The sequence below is a fragment of the Ceratosolen solmsi genome, unplaced genomic scaffold (assembly GCF_000503995.2).
Source record: "Ceratosolen solmsi marchali unplaced genomic scaffold, CerSol_1.0 scaffold29, whole genome shotgun sequence".
NCBI classification, from domain to species: Eukaryota; Metazoa; Arthropoda; class Insecta; order Hymenoptera; family Agaonidae; genus Ceratosolen; species Ceratosolen solmsi.
The window spans coordinates 8578996-8593629 of NW_011948417.1; the positions used below are offsets into that span (position 1 = coordinate 8578996).

At 27.0% G+C, this 14634-nt stretch overlaps 1 protein-coding gene across 1 annotated transcript; it reads left to right on the forward strand.

Annotated features, from left to right (window-relative positions):
• The first annotated feature begins 828 nt into the window (after positions 1 to 828).
• Positions 829 to 6979, forward strand: Hsc70-5 (Heat shock protein 70 cognate 5). The gene is made up of 12 exons (XM_011496494.1): positions 829 to 1102; positions 2458 to 2516; positions 2780 to 2925; positions 3056 to 3179; positions 3254 to 3562; positions 3648 to 3810; positions 4053 to 4509; positions 4961 to 5257; positions 5625 to 5812; positions 5893 to 6033; positions 6328 to 6413; positions 6569 to 6979. Exons 1-11 carry the CDS (start codon positions 1010 to 1012, stop codon positions 6409 to 6411), a joined length of 2061 nt encoding a protein of 686 aa, XP_011494796.1. The 5' UTR covers positions 829 to 1009; the 3' UTR covers positions 6412 to 6413; positions 6569 to 6979.
• Positions 6980 to 14634: the final 7655 nt, after the last annotated feature.

The following is a 14634-nucleotide window of genomic DNA, read 5'->3' on the forward strand; positions in this document are numbered from 1 at the left end:
ATCCTAGTATCAAGTAATAGTAATAGCCATTGATATTTGTTAAAGTGTTTATTAACATTTTATTTAAAGAAACTTTATATTCAGGAATTTATTTAAAGAAATTTCGGCTTATTTAATGTCAGCTAATTAAGATTATTTATAAATTCTTAATTTTCAAAATTTGAAATCGTTTAGTTCGTAATTTATTAATAATAATAATAATATTATTATATAATCCGAAAAAATTTATCATATAATAGAAAGATAGTAAATTCTAAATTATATACATTTTATTTCAACTAAACGAAAAAAAAAAAATACCTATATATATATATATATATATTTATAGAATGCCATTTAAAAAAAAAAAAATTTTCTGAAACTCAACGAAGAATTACGAAATATTATTATAATATTGTCTTCCGGTATACAGATCTAAAAATGAATATTTAAAGCAAGGAATATTTTTATAAATGTTCGTCCTATGCTTGCGCCGCCGTGTTCGAGTATTTTGTTAAATTGAGTGAGTTCCATCGATGAATTTCAAATACACCGGAAGTCATACGAATTTCATACCAATGGTCGAATTAACTGAATTCTTCGACTGTTTTGACGATGCCATTCGGATAAATGAGCGATCATTATCTCACAAAATAATTAATTACCTGGTCGATGCACGCTCTCTCCATGCCCTCTCAAGCTCAATAATCGTCGGCATTTTCATTCAGCTGTGCGCTTGACTCACGTAGTGCTATGGAACTTTCGCGACGATTCCCGACACTCGGCTTGCCGGCTTATATGCTTTGAACTTGTGGCTCTCGACATCCATTGGCTCGTTCCGTCGGAGCCACGTCACAATTGGCCGGCCCACCGAAGCACGTAGGAGTACATTACAGCGAACTGGGAAGAGGTTGCATCACTACATGTGAATTCTTGGTCGTCGACGTTCGTTTGGTATATTGCCACCGCGTTTCTTCTTTCAGAAGTTTTTCTTGTCGTTTAAAGCCGTGACCAGCGCGAGGAGGACAAAATGCTGACCGCTGCAAGATTGTTTAGCCGCCAAGTTGCCGCGACAACCTGCGACATTGCCAGGAAGCAGCAATTCAGCACCATCCTAAGAAATGTAAGTTTCTTTTCTTTTACATATACAACATTTTTATCGCTAACCTACGAGCGAATTTCATTTCATTAATCGCGGATTCAAGTATTATTCAAGTATTTCGGACGATCACGTTGATTTAACGTTTACGCGACTTTTCCGCGACTGTCTCCGGCCCAACTAACCCGTCTTAACATTATTTAAGCTCCATTTATTCGATTTGATTTTATTTTCATATCTCCCGACCACGTTTTACTTCGAAATTGTCGATTATGTTACCCCGGTGGATGGGTGGGGGGGGGCGCGGAGGGGTGACCCTTTCCTCGACATCCCGTTTTTTTTTCTCCAAAATTCGTCCAAAATTCATCTGAGCCCAGATACCGCGTGATACCTATTGAGTTAGGAAGAGGAAATGTATTCCTTCTTCCATCGCGCCGACACGTGCTAAAGGCTGGGCATTATAGCCTCGTCTTATCGGCTACGGGACAAGAGGCATTTTTGATAATCCACTGTTGCTGCATTTCAAGGAACAAACCATAAAGTAAAGTTTTCGGAGAATGAGACAATGATCGAATGAATTTGGGGTTTCGTCGGTCTCTAACCTGAAATACTGCTAAGGCAATTCTTTCGTCTCGTAACAATTTTTTATTTTTCATGTATTTTCTTTTACGTAACGCGTGAATATCTGTATAGACCGAACGGGGTTTAATGAAGAAAAAAATTACGTGTAATAATTGTAATTGCATTTGAGAATGATGAGGAGGATGATTGGCTAAAGAGAATTTTAAAAACTTATGTAAAGCAATTTTAATGCAATATTTATTAATTAAAAGCCAGTATAGGCTAGTGAGAATTATCATTAACTGATAAATGTTGTAATTTTTTCCTTCGAATTTACCAATGAAGTTTGATGTAGGGACTTATAAGATGTCAGAATTGAAGTTTATAAATTTCAATTATAATTAAACATTCTTCTATTGCTCATAAATATAAGTAATAACATAAATATAAGTAATAAATAATATGTTAACGCTCTTAACATCAATATTAATAACATTATAATTTATTTTAAAGTCAAATGCTGACATTTATTAAAGTTTATTCAATTACTTCTCTTGTAATAATTTATATTTGAAAGTATAATTTATAAGGCAAATTTTATGAAATAACTAGATCTTTTTATATTTAATTTAAACGATAATATTGCTGGCATCTATTTGAAACTGATAACAAAAACAAAACAAAAAAAAAAACAAAACAATAATGAAAGAAAATAACAAAAGATAATAAAAACAGAGAAAAAGAACATCAAAAGATATTGGTTTTATCTTTAAAAGGAAATTTTATTTAAATTTTACACATTTATATTAATATTTCAGGTTGCTGCTGTACCATCGGTTGGTAATCAACAAAATGAACTTCAACAATATCGTTTCAAGTAAGTTCATTGATATAACTTAATTTCAAATATCAATTGATTGATTGGCAAATGGACCAATGATAAAGTTTTGTTACCATAGATTAAGTTCATTTAACATGATTATAACAATATTAAACTTGATTGGTTATGTTAAAATTATACCCAACTATAGCATATATCAAAATGTTATAAATCATTTCTTATTAATTTATTTCTTCAAATAAAATTATCAATGAATTTATATTTAAAAATTTGGTGTTATTTTAATTTTATATCAATAGGTCAGATGGAGTCAAAGGTGCGGTCATTGGTATCGATCTTGGAACAACCTTTTCTTGTGTCGCTGTTATGGAGGGAAAACAACCAAAAGTTATTGAAAATGCAGAAGGATCAAGAACGACACCATCATATGTTGCATTCTCAAAGGGTGTGTAAAACAATTTATTCGAGTTTTTCCGTAGGTTTAAATAAACTTTTTATAAAACTATATATATATCTATATATATATATATATATATATATATATATATATATATATATATAATTTTTTTCTATAGATGGAGAACGCTTAGTCGGAATGCCAGCTAAACGTCAAGCTGTTACAAATTCAGCAAATACCTTTTATGCAACAAAACGTTTAATTGGTAGAAGGTTTGATGACGCGGAAGTAAAGAAAGACTTGTAAGTGTCATGTGTTGTTATTGTAAAAATATTCATAGTAAACGCTTGTGTAGTGTAAAATGATTTTCGTTTAGGAAAATGGTATCTTACAAAATTGTTAAAGCAACAAACGGTGATGCTTGGGTACAAGGAAGCGATGGCAAAATGTACTCGCCGAGTCAAATTGGAGCATTTGTTCTTATGAAAATGAAGGAAACTGCCGAAGGTTACCTAAACACATCGGTGAAGAATGCAGTTGTCACGGTACCAGCATACTTTAATGATTCTCAGAGGCAGGCTACAAAGGACGCTGGCCAAATTGCTGGTTTAAACGTTCTTAGAGTTATTAATGAGCCTACAGCAGCTGCTCTTGCTTATGGAATGGATAAAACTGAAGATAAAATGTAAGAAAATTAATTACTTAACTATTGTTTTTTAGGTCGATGTACGAATTAATCCTAAATTATAATCGTTAAATTTCTATTCAAGTATTGCTGTATACGACTTGGGAGGTGGTACATTTGATATTTCTATATTGGAAATTCAAAAGGGCGTTTTTGAAGTTAAGTCCACCAATGGTGATACATTCTTGGGTGGTGAAGATTTTGATAATGCTTTGGTTAATTATCTCGCACAAGAATTTAGGAAAGATGTAAGTAACGTATTTCTTAGAGAAATGTTCAACTGTCGTATGCTAAGAAATAATTTATTTACGCGGTATGTCGCAATGTCATTAGTATTAATAAGTGTTTTTTTATTAATTTAATATTTGGAATTTCGTGAATAATGAAAGGAATTTCTTCACTTACGTATAACTTACCGTGAATTAATAATTGTATTAATATTAAAGATAATAAATATTTCATAAATAATTGTTTTTTGTTCAAATTACAGCAAGGTATTGATGTAACCAAAGATGCAATGGCAATGCAACGACTCAAGGAAGCTGCTGAAAAAGCTAAGATTGAATTGTCAAGTTCACAACAAACTGATATCAATCTTCCTTATCTCACGATGGATGTCAGTGGACCAAAGCATTTAAATTTGAAGTTATCAAGGAGCAAATTTGAGTCTCTTGTTGGTGATCTCATTAAGCGCACAATACAACCCTGCCAGAAGGCTCTTAGCGATGCAGAGGTATCCAAGTCCGAAATAGGCGATGTACTGCTCGTCGGTGGCATGACGAGAGTACCAAAGGTCCAGCAAACTGTTCAGGAAATATTTGGTCGCCAACCCTCAAGAGCTGTCAATCCTGACGAAGCCGTTGCTGTTGGTGCTGCTGTTCAAGGTGGTGTTTTGGCTGGAGATGTTACAGATGTATTATTACTGGATGTTACTCCACTTTCATTAGGTATTTATTATAGAAATCTATTATTGTTTAATGCTAGAAAGTTATTCGATACGTTAAATGAATAATTTATTCAAATGTTCGTAAACATTTGATGTTCAATAAATTATATATATAACGTTTAAAACAATTGAATACTTTGCATCTTTAAGCTGCAATATATATATATATATATATATATATATATATATATATATATATATATAAATGTTAATATGTTTACCGAGATTCATTAATTAATTATTAGTATTTTATTTTTGCTATTTTTTCACTTTGAAATTTTTTAATCACGAAACTTAACAATGATGTATGACTAATCTTCTCTCTGAAATTACGAGGTTGATAATTGTGAATCTGAGTAAGAAGTAGTGCACATTATTTAAGCATACTATACAAATCAATAATTATTTATTTATTTCATCATTGAATATTAATGGAATATTCTATTATACAGGTATTGAAACTTTGGGTGGAGTGTTTACAAGACTGATTACTCGTAACACAACCATTCCAACAAAGAAAAGCCAAGTATTTTCAACAGCAGCTGATGGTCAAACTCAGGTGGAAATTAAAGTACATCAGGGAGAACGTGAAATGGCCAATGATAATAAACTCTTAGGTCAATTTAGTCTTATTGGAATTCCACCAGCTCCACGAGGAGTTCCACAAATTGAAGTTACATTTGACATTGATGCCAATGGTATTGTACACGTTTCTGCCAGGGACAAGGGTACCGGCAAAGAGCAACAAAGTAAGTTTATTTACCTAAATTTTCTTATTATCGGAATAAATGTAAATAAAAATAATTGATAAAAAAGCAATTAATTGTAATCGAATTTCTATCATGTTAAAAATATTGTTTACTTAAAATGTTATCTAACTGCAAATGATTAATTTTAAATATAACTAATGAATTAACCGAATAGTCGCATCGTAAAAAAATGTGGTTTATTTCATAAAAGAAAAATTTACTATAATGATGCTTGATTTTTCGTCTCATAGAGACACAATTAAATGTGTAAGATGTGCTGATAAAATTAACTGATAAATTTTGAATCGATCAACCATATAGGATATCGTAATTTCTTTATAATAACATGCTGCTTTACATATTTTAGTTGTCATTCAGTCCAGTGGTGGTTTAAGTAAGGATGAAATTGAAAACATGGTGAAGAATGCAGAACAGTATGCCAAGGAAGACAGAGTAAAGAAAGATAGAGTAGAAGCTGTTAATCAAGCTGAAGGAATCGTTCACGATACTGAAGCCAAGATGGAAGAGTTTAAAGCACAGCTGCCCCAGGAGGAGGTACAATTAGATATATAAATAGAAAAATATATGCGCTCTATTGTGTATTAATGATTTTAATTATATTAATGTAATTAAAGTGTGACAAACTGAAGACTCAAGTAGCTGATATGAAGACAACCTTAGCCCAAAAAGACTCGATGGATCCCGAAGAAATTAAGAAACAAACAAATGAACTTCAGCAAGCTAGTCTGAAGCTCTTTGAGATGGCATATAAGAAGGTATTGTTTAATAGCTTACAAATGTAAAATAATAAAAAATAATCAATGATCGGTCATAATTTAGAAGAATTTAATGGAAATTTATTCGTATATGTTAATTTTAATAATAAAAATAAATTTATTGGTCGGGGCAGGCATTTGTAAATTTATAAATAAGAAGCAATTTGTTTGGTTTATTTTTATCTTGTCTGTTCAATTTATATTCTTCAATGAAAAATAATTGATATTGTAAAAACTAATTTTTAAATATTAATAAAATACGTATTTCTTTAATAAGCAAAAATGTTTTTGCAGATGGCTTCTGAGCGCGAGAGCAGTCAACAACAGTCACAAGAACAGCCAGAAAATGAGGAAAAGAAGAAAGAAGAGAAGAATTAAATGTAATTATATATATATATATATATATATATAAATCCATATAATTTACCTTCATTATACTACTCAAAATTGACGTTTATATATAAATTTCATATTTTATTGCATGATAAATGGATCACCTTAATAATACTTGTTTTAATTTCTTTTCATGTAATAGGCATTGGTCTTGTGAAGAAGTAAATAGAGTATTATGAGAATATAAATATTGAAGTTCGGATCACTGACAGTTCAACCAATGAAGATCAGTAATTTCAATTTTACAGATCATGATGAAACATTGAGGGCAGAGCTCTCTACCAACATATTAATAATATACCTGCCGATCCAATAGTATGAGCTTAACTTCATTAAACAAGCCAATATTTTCAAAAAATAAATTTTATATCTTAGGCTAAAAGCTTAAAAACTTCGTTACGTTAGGGTTTTCTTCTGATTTCCTTCGTATATTTTAATTTTGCTTGTTGACAAATCTGAATCGAATAATTTAAAACAGTTGTTCACCACCTTATTAGTGGTAACATTTTAAACCAAAGCTCATTGTATGAATCTCTTAAATTAAGAGAATATATATATATATATGAAAGCATACATTAAATAATAATTCGAACTGTACAAGATTTCCAACTAGATTGCTTGAAGAAAACTTAATTAATAAGGTCAAATATTTTGTTTTCATTTATAACTAATTTAGAATATTACGAAAGAAAATAGAGTGAATCAATATGTAAATTGTGTACATACATGTTTGCGTGATTTATAATCGATTATACAGGCGTTACAGTCTTGTAAGTCGTGAGAAATGCATTTTTAGCAAATATTCTACCGTTTCGATTAACTTCTATCTTTTCGATTGATGGATCGGGATGTTATTAATTAAATGTACATCTTAATTAAAATATCCCAATGTTTTAATAATGGTCAATGCTGTAATTTCATAGTAAAAATTTGATTTATTATTTATAAATTTAGCGATCGCATGGTTTTAATGCCAAGACGTAGAGAGGAAAAGTAGGAGAGAGAGAGACGTGTAGTACGAGTTTCGTAAAGCAGACAAAATTATTTAATTTAAGTCAAACACAAAATATATATAGATTAATGTAAGTCCTAATATGTTAAACAACAATGTAATTGTATACTTTATTCACATTTTTTATTATAGAAATTATTATTAATAGTATTTTGTAAGTTTCTGGCGTGTTTGTTCAATAAAAAGTATTTAAAGTAAGAATATGATCAATATTATTTTCTTATATCTGGTCGTTAATGTATGTCACATCGTTAAATCATATTTAAAATTCTTGCATCTGGTTGGTATCACCAGTAATGCGGAGATTATGAATTGTAGTCGATCATTTAATAATACGAAGAGTGTTTATGTAATAAAATTTGTTATTCTAATTTCAATTTTATATTGTGAAATTTTTTTTTTTATCTTCATTCATTTATAAGCTAATGTAATTTAAAGATTCTTTTATTTTTACATTTTACAAACATATGTTAATATATACCTTCATATATATATATATATATATATATATATATATATTATTCTTTGTGTTTTTAAAGATAATTTGTTAATCATTTTTTATAAGTTAGTAATATTTAGAGCTGGGATAATAAAGTATTTAATAGACAGAACCAGATTGTTAATTAAATAATTGAATGAACGTGGATAATGTATTATATATAATACTACATACTAGATGTTAACATTATTTTTAATAAATTTCACTTGTAATGTTTCGGGAAAATGTATATTCGCCTCGAAAAATTTTCTAGTTTACTTATCCATTCATTCTATTGATTTTAAAGAGTCTGTTTTTCATATCAACTATGATAAATTTTTAATTCATATTCTTCTTGCAAAATAAAATTAATTATTATATGAGAGTAATTATTCAAAGCTTCAAGAATAACGTTTAAAATAAAAATTTTCATATCTGATTTATGCGATGGAAAAAAATATAATAAATATATGCTACTGTTGCCGCGTTATAAGCGGGCATTAAAAAATTTCATAGAGAAGATGTAGAATGTATTTTATAATAAATTGCGTATATAAATTATGTGTATTTATATGCATGTATTATCATATTTACTCTCCAATTACTCTACGGTTGGACCGTAAAAATGGCCGCTCAAGTTTTTAATAATCGAGGCTACTATTTTTGTTATTTTATTTATATTTATTTAATGTCTTTATTAATTAATTATAAATTAATGAAATTCTCATATTGCATTTCATGAGATTGCATAACAAATTTACCATAAAATATAGAATCGAAATTCAAACAATAAGCATTACTTTATGTTACCGATAACGTTTGATAAGAGAGGCCATTCTAATATTTATCAATAGGATGTTAAAGCCTTAATTTTAGTACATAACACGTTTTGTAAATAGTTTATAATATTTTTCAGATATCCTGCTTACTATCTTTATAGCGTATGCGACACGTTTGTGTCACAGTTGCTTGACTCGTCATAAATGCACAATTATGGGATTATGATCCTATTTAGTGCACAAAGTCTATTTTTGTAATACCACATACGGTGATTGGCAAAAATTTATAATTAATAATTAGTAGTAATTTATGAATATTTGTAAATGATTAAAAATTGCTTTAAAGCTCAAATATATATATTCTTTTGATGAATTTTAATATATTTGCAAAGTTAGATTAAAAAACTAAAACTCATAACAATATTAGTTAAAATTAATTGAGTATTTCCTTTTTTTCATAGAGTATTTTCATTTCCGTATTTTAGTGTGAATATATGTTGGACTCGGACGTAATTTTACTTATGATTCAATGATTTTTACATTTTGATATTCATTCGTCGCTATTAAAATTAAAGGGGCAAAAGAATTTCTAAAAATATTTTAACAAAACTTTAAACTACCACCAAGTATTGCAAGATTATTAAAATCAATAGCGAACAATGTTCTTATATTATTTAATAAATTATGATAATAAAATATCAATTATAATTATAAATTTCTTAAATCCTGAGCTCAAAATATAACGTATAAAATATAATTCAAAATTTTGTGTGTAAAGTTTAAGATGATTATAGTGCATATTTTGATTTTTATTCGCGTATCAAATGCTTATAATTATAAGTACATTTACAATTTACAATAAATTTGTGTTAAAAACTTGAATTGTATTTTTAATAAGAATGAAGTGTATGTATCACTGATAATATGGTAACAAATGCACTAATACACTAAAGTATTTAAATACCGAATATAGATAAAAATTAATAGAAATTTTATATAATATTATAATATACAGTTAGGTGATTGTAACATGTGAAATTAATTTATGACGAAATGACACGCGACAAATTTATTTCATCTTGTAACTAAGCATACTCTATCGAGCTTATTTTATAATTGAAAAAAATCATCCGTTTAAATAGAAGAAGACTAATGCAAGAACATATGATTTACGAATAATAAAAGATAAAAAATATTTTACAATTTCCTTTAAAAATTGTACCTTTTCTATTTTAACATATTTTTTTTTCACTTTATGTCATATTACGTATAATCTCAATTATTTGAATTTTTTGCTCCCTACTATTGTGTATGTAAAATCTTTGTTAACGTATATTGTTTACCACATAATTTATGAATACCTGGTATTTTCATTTCAGTATTGCTGTATTTTGTTTTTGTTATTAGTATTTAATAAATTATCTCGAAAAATCTTGGTCATATATATATGTTTTGAATTTGTAATGTCGTTTTTTTTTTTTTTTTAACTTTCTTTCGCGCTGAAAATAACGAAAAATTACAGTAAAATCTTCTACATTAAATACTATTTTTTTTTTTTTTTTTTTTTTTTTTTTTTTTAATATATATTTTAAACTGAAAATATATTTTTTATAGTATCAAGGACTGCATTTATTACACATAATATAGTTTTTATTATCTGATGATGAAACTGTCATCGTCCCCCATTGTCAATTATCGATAATCATACATTGAATACAACAATAATTAGGTACTAAATAAGAATAGTAGATAGACCTTACTAATATAATATTAGTAAATACTTGCAAGCTGTCTTATCTAAAGATTAGCTTTGTTAATGCCAGGAGGCTTCGATTTAAACCTGCGCCTTTTATTTCGTTAGTCCAACATGCAAGTTTTCTTTCGTTAGTCGAACATGTAAACCCTATTTAAAATAATATTTAAGCCTTTTTCTGTCTCTCGAACAAAGTTTTGTACGTCGTTTACTAAGTAGCGTACAATCGGCGAGTACCTAAATTTCATTGTTTATCCCAAGACAACTTTTTTCCGAATGCAGTGAATGCGAAAAAATAGCTTTCGATCCATCTGTTTCTTATGGTAAATGGGTTACGTAATTTTTTTATGTCTTTGATATATCCATTATTGTGATGAGTCGTTACATCGCCAGCGTTATATTAATTATTTTACAATTAAATTCATATGTACGGTTACTTTATTGTGCAACATTCTTAAAATACCTTTCAATATTCTTTAGAAATTCCGGAATAAGAAGTTTTAATATTCCCATGAAAATATTTCTCTATCTTTTGACTTAAGAAAAAGAAAAAAAGAAAAGAAAGAAAAGAAAATTATGCTAAATAAAATAGCCATAATACAAGAATATTTTAACTATTCTAAATCTGCATGTAATGTTGCAATGTAATACGTCATTAAATGATGTAATTAGATAAGTAATTAGAATAATCATAACAAAATCGAATATTTACAAAATTAAAATATCGTTGTCATAAAATCGTATCAATAATTAAGATTGTTTTGATTAAGCTATTTTAAATTATTCTAATACATTAAAACTTATTCAATAAATCTATGTGATGCGCGATTTGTTTATTAATTAAAAATAACTTCTTTTTTATAAGATTTATATTTATAAGATAATTAATATTTTATACAAGCTGTGCCAGTATTGCTGTTACTTAAAAATCGATAACAATACTACCTAGAAAGTAAAATGAAAGGACGTGGCCAGAAAGTAAATTGAAGGTAATGATCTATTAGTAAAAAAATTGTTAGCGAAATTGCTATTTGGAAGATCTTTCTTTATTAGATTTATATATACTTTCTAAGAAACAGAAAGTATATTTCATTCTTTGAAAAAAATCTTATTTTCTATAAAAACAAAAAAGAAAAAGAAATATATATATATATATATATATATATATATATAAATTTCAATGAATATTGCTAAAAAATGTTTATTTTACTTAAGTTATTTTTATTTAATTATTATTATGGATTCAAATATCTCTACAATAAATACTCTTTCTTCTCGTGTTATTATTAAGTGTACACGATTGATCCTTGAAATATAAATCTATTATATTTATTTGTTTAAATACTCTATATATTCTTTATTGTTAAGTATAGTTGGTAAAAAATGTTTAAATGCAAAATAAACTTTGATATTTTTAAGTTAAAATAAATTTTATCTTAAAATTAATTAAAATAAAATTTTTATAATTATTTTAATATTATTATAATCAATTAACTTTTAGTAATTTATAGACAAGCTTGTTCGGCGAGTTTCTGATTTTTCTATGCCATCCGAGTTATACATACAACTTGGTCACGTGTAGCAAAACCCCATACCAGTGATGAAGTTTAGAGATCTTTGAAAATTCACTTTTCGCAGGATTTTGGCAAACGCCGTATATTGATTCACGGATATTTCGGTTGCCTCTTCCTTATTGAAAGTACTTTTCTTTCACAGACTTTTCTTTAGCTAAGTGGAAAAAGGTCGCTAATTATTTTGCTCTGTTTAGGCCACTGACTTATATAATTTCGTTGCACAACGATATACCAAAGTACAAAGTGTGCCTAACTTTTACTGTAATAGAATAATTAGATAATTAGGCTTGAATTCAATATAACTACGATTATTGAGTATAACAGTTCCCTTCTGCAATTAAATTAATGTAAGAAATTCAATCGTATACTGCTTAATATTATAGTACATAAGATTATTCGTTTGCGCAATGTTTTAGGAAAAATTTATCCAATTTTAAGATAATAATAAATAGTACACGGCAATGAAATATAAGAATTGTAGAGGAATAAAAATATTCTTATTTTTATTACAAATTCTTTATTACATTTTATATTGCAATAGAAATTTTAAGTTTTTCCACGATGAAAATTATATAGCCGTTACATTTATTCAATTAGTTTATATGAGAAAGATATATTTGCAAGATGATCAATATTTTACAATTAATGGTAAGGTTGGACCGTGTACTTAATAATAATAAGTAATAAATTTAAGGAACAAATTAGTTTGAAGTAACTGTCGTTAAAATTAAACTTATTTTATAAATTCAAGTTATTATAAATGTGTTAATTTTTATGTAATAATTAATGAACTTGAATCACGAATACATTGTTTACAAAATGATTAGTTTTAATGAAAATTTTTGAAATTTTAAATAACCCATTCTTAAAATTGTAGCTAGAAAAATGATATACTACATATAAGTAAAATAAATGCCGTCGAAAAGATATTAAAATATACTTAAAAAAACACTTTATCGAAACATTACAGAAATAATAAATGTAATAAATTTTTTTTTAACAAATATTGATTAAATTCAATAATTAATATATTTCTAATTCCTCTAATTATCTTTAAATATTTAAATTATGATTATAGTATTTCAGAATCTATAACTAGATTTTCTTTAACAAAAAAAAAAAAAAAAAAAAAAAAAAAAAAAAAAAAAAAAAAAAAAAAAAAAAAAAAAAATTTAATATAAAAAAATGCATTATAAATAAAATGTATATATATATAAATGCATATTGAATAATCAAGTAAAAAAAGTACACGATTATCTCAAAATATTATTACAGTCGAATATTCTTTTATAATCGTCTCTCCAACCAGGTTATTAAAACTTTTATTGGCACTCTGTATGAAGCGACCAATGCATCTCGTAATAAGTTTTTTATTACCGGTATTTAAATTGATAAATAGGTTAATTAACTTTCCATGTATTTCTAAGAAGTTCAATTTAAAGTTCCACAAATTTTGACATAATTTAAATCCTTCATTCGAACAAGGAACATTTTCAACAAAAAAAAAACAAAAAAATAAAAAAAGAAGTAATAATAAAAAAAGTAGTTTTTACAACCGAATTAGTTTGTACCCTTTTTTTTTTTTTTTTTTTAATGGCTTTTTAGTTTTATAGCAGCCATAAAGAGTTTTAGTATATTTTAGTGTTATTTTTTGTTTTATCAATTTTTAAGAAATTCTTTGATACTCCATTGTAATATCAACAATCTTCTTCTTTTCATTTCAATACAAAGGCATAAAGTATTTTATAATGTAATTATATAAATCGACATTTTTAAAACAATATTTATAGTGATATAAAAAATCATCTTTGGCTCATATTAATATTATAATATATAATTGCTTAAACATATTATGATTCATTCCATTAGATTCAGCAATTATATTTTATACAGCAATTATACAACGCTAACTGACGCTTCATCATTTGCTAAATCAATCATTTGTTGATCTATATAGCAATTATCAAGCAATGACAATGGCTAGGCTGATAGATCTATTTTTCATTGTTTATCCTATATATTTAGCCTTCTTTATATTTTATATCCTTTCACTTGTCTTCGCTTTTAAATTATTAAAGGCACTTAGAACTTTCGATGTCCTTTCAATAAACATTTTGCCAATCCGGAAAAGATATACGATTACTGCTTCACCGATATTGTTCATCTTTTTCTATTTCTTTTTCTTATAAGATAATTCATTATTTATTATCGACGGCAGTTGCATACCTTCACTTACAATAAATACTTCGAGTGCAATTTTATTTTATTATTTTCATAAAAAATAATTGATTATTAATAACCAATGTTTTTACTTTTAACACTTACATGCCTTTTCACGCATAGATTAATAAGTTTTCAGTACAAAAATATATTCTTATTGTCTTGGATTAATCTTTTCGAAATATTAAGTGACTTAAATTGAAAGAAATTAACTATTCGTGTAATTTACACGACGAATTCGATTCATTTTTATGAAATAAGTTATAGAATTTTTTTTTACACCCACTTTCATCAATGACCATTTTCCTTTAATATGATTTAGTTAGCCCATTGGTTATTACTCTTATTTCTCGTCGTCTATATCAAATAAAGAAAAATGTATTAAATACATT

Bases quoted from the DNA above. Each gene is read 5' to 3' on its own strand.
- Hsc70-5 (XM_011496494.1), top strand. From the start codon at position 1,010: ATGCTGACCGCTGCAAGATTGTTTAGCCGCCAAGTTGCCGCGACAACC. The intron at 2,517-2,779 runs GTAAGTTCATTG...TTATATCAATAG, and splicing joins CTTCAACAATATCGTTTCAA to GTCAGATGGAGTCAAAGGTG. The intron at 5,813-5,892 runs GTACAATTAGAT...ATGTAATTAAAG, and splicing joins CACAGCTGCCCCAGGAGGAG to TGTGACAAACTGAAGACTCA.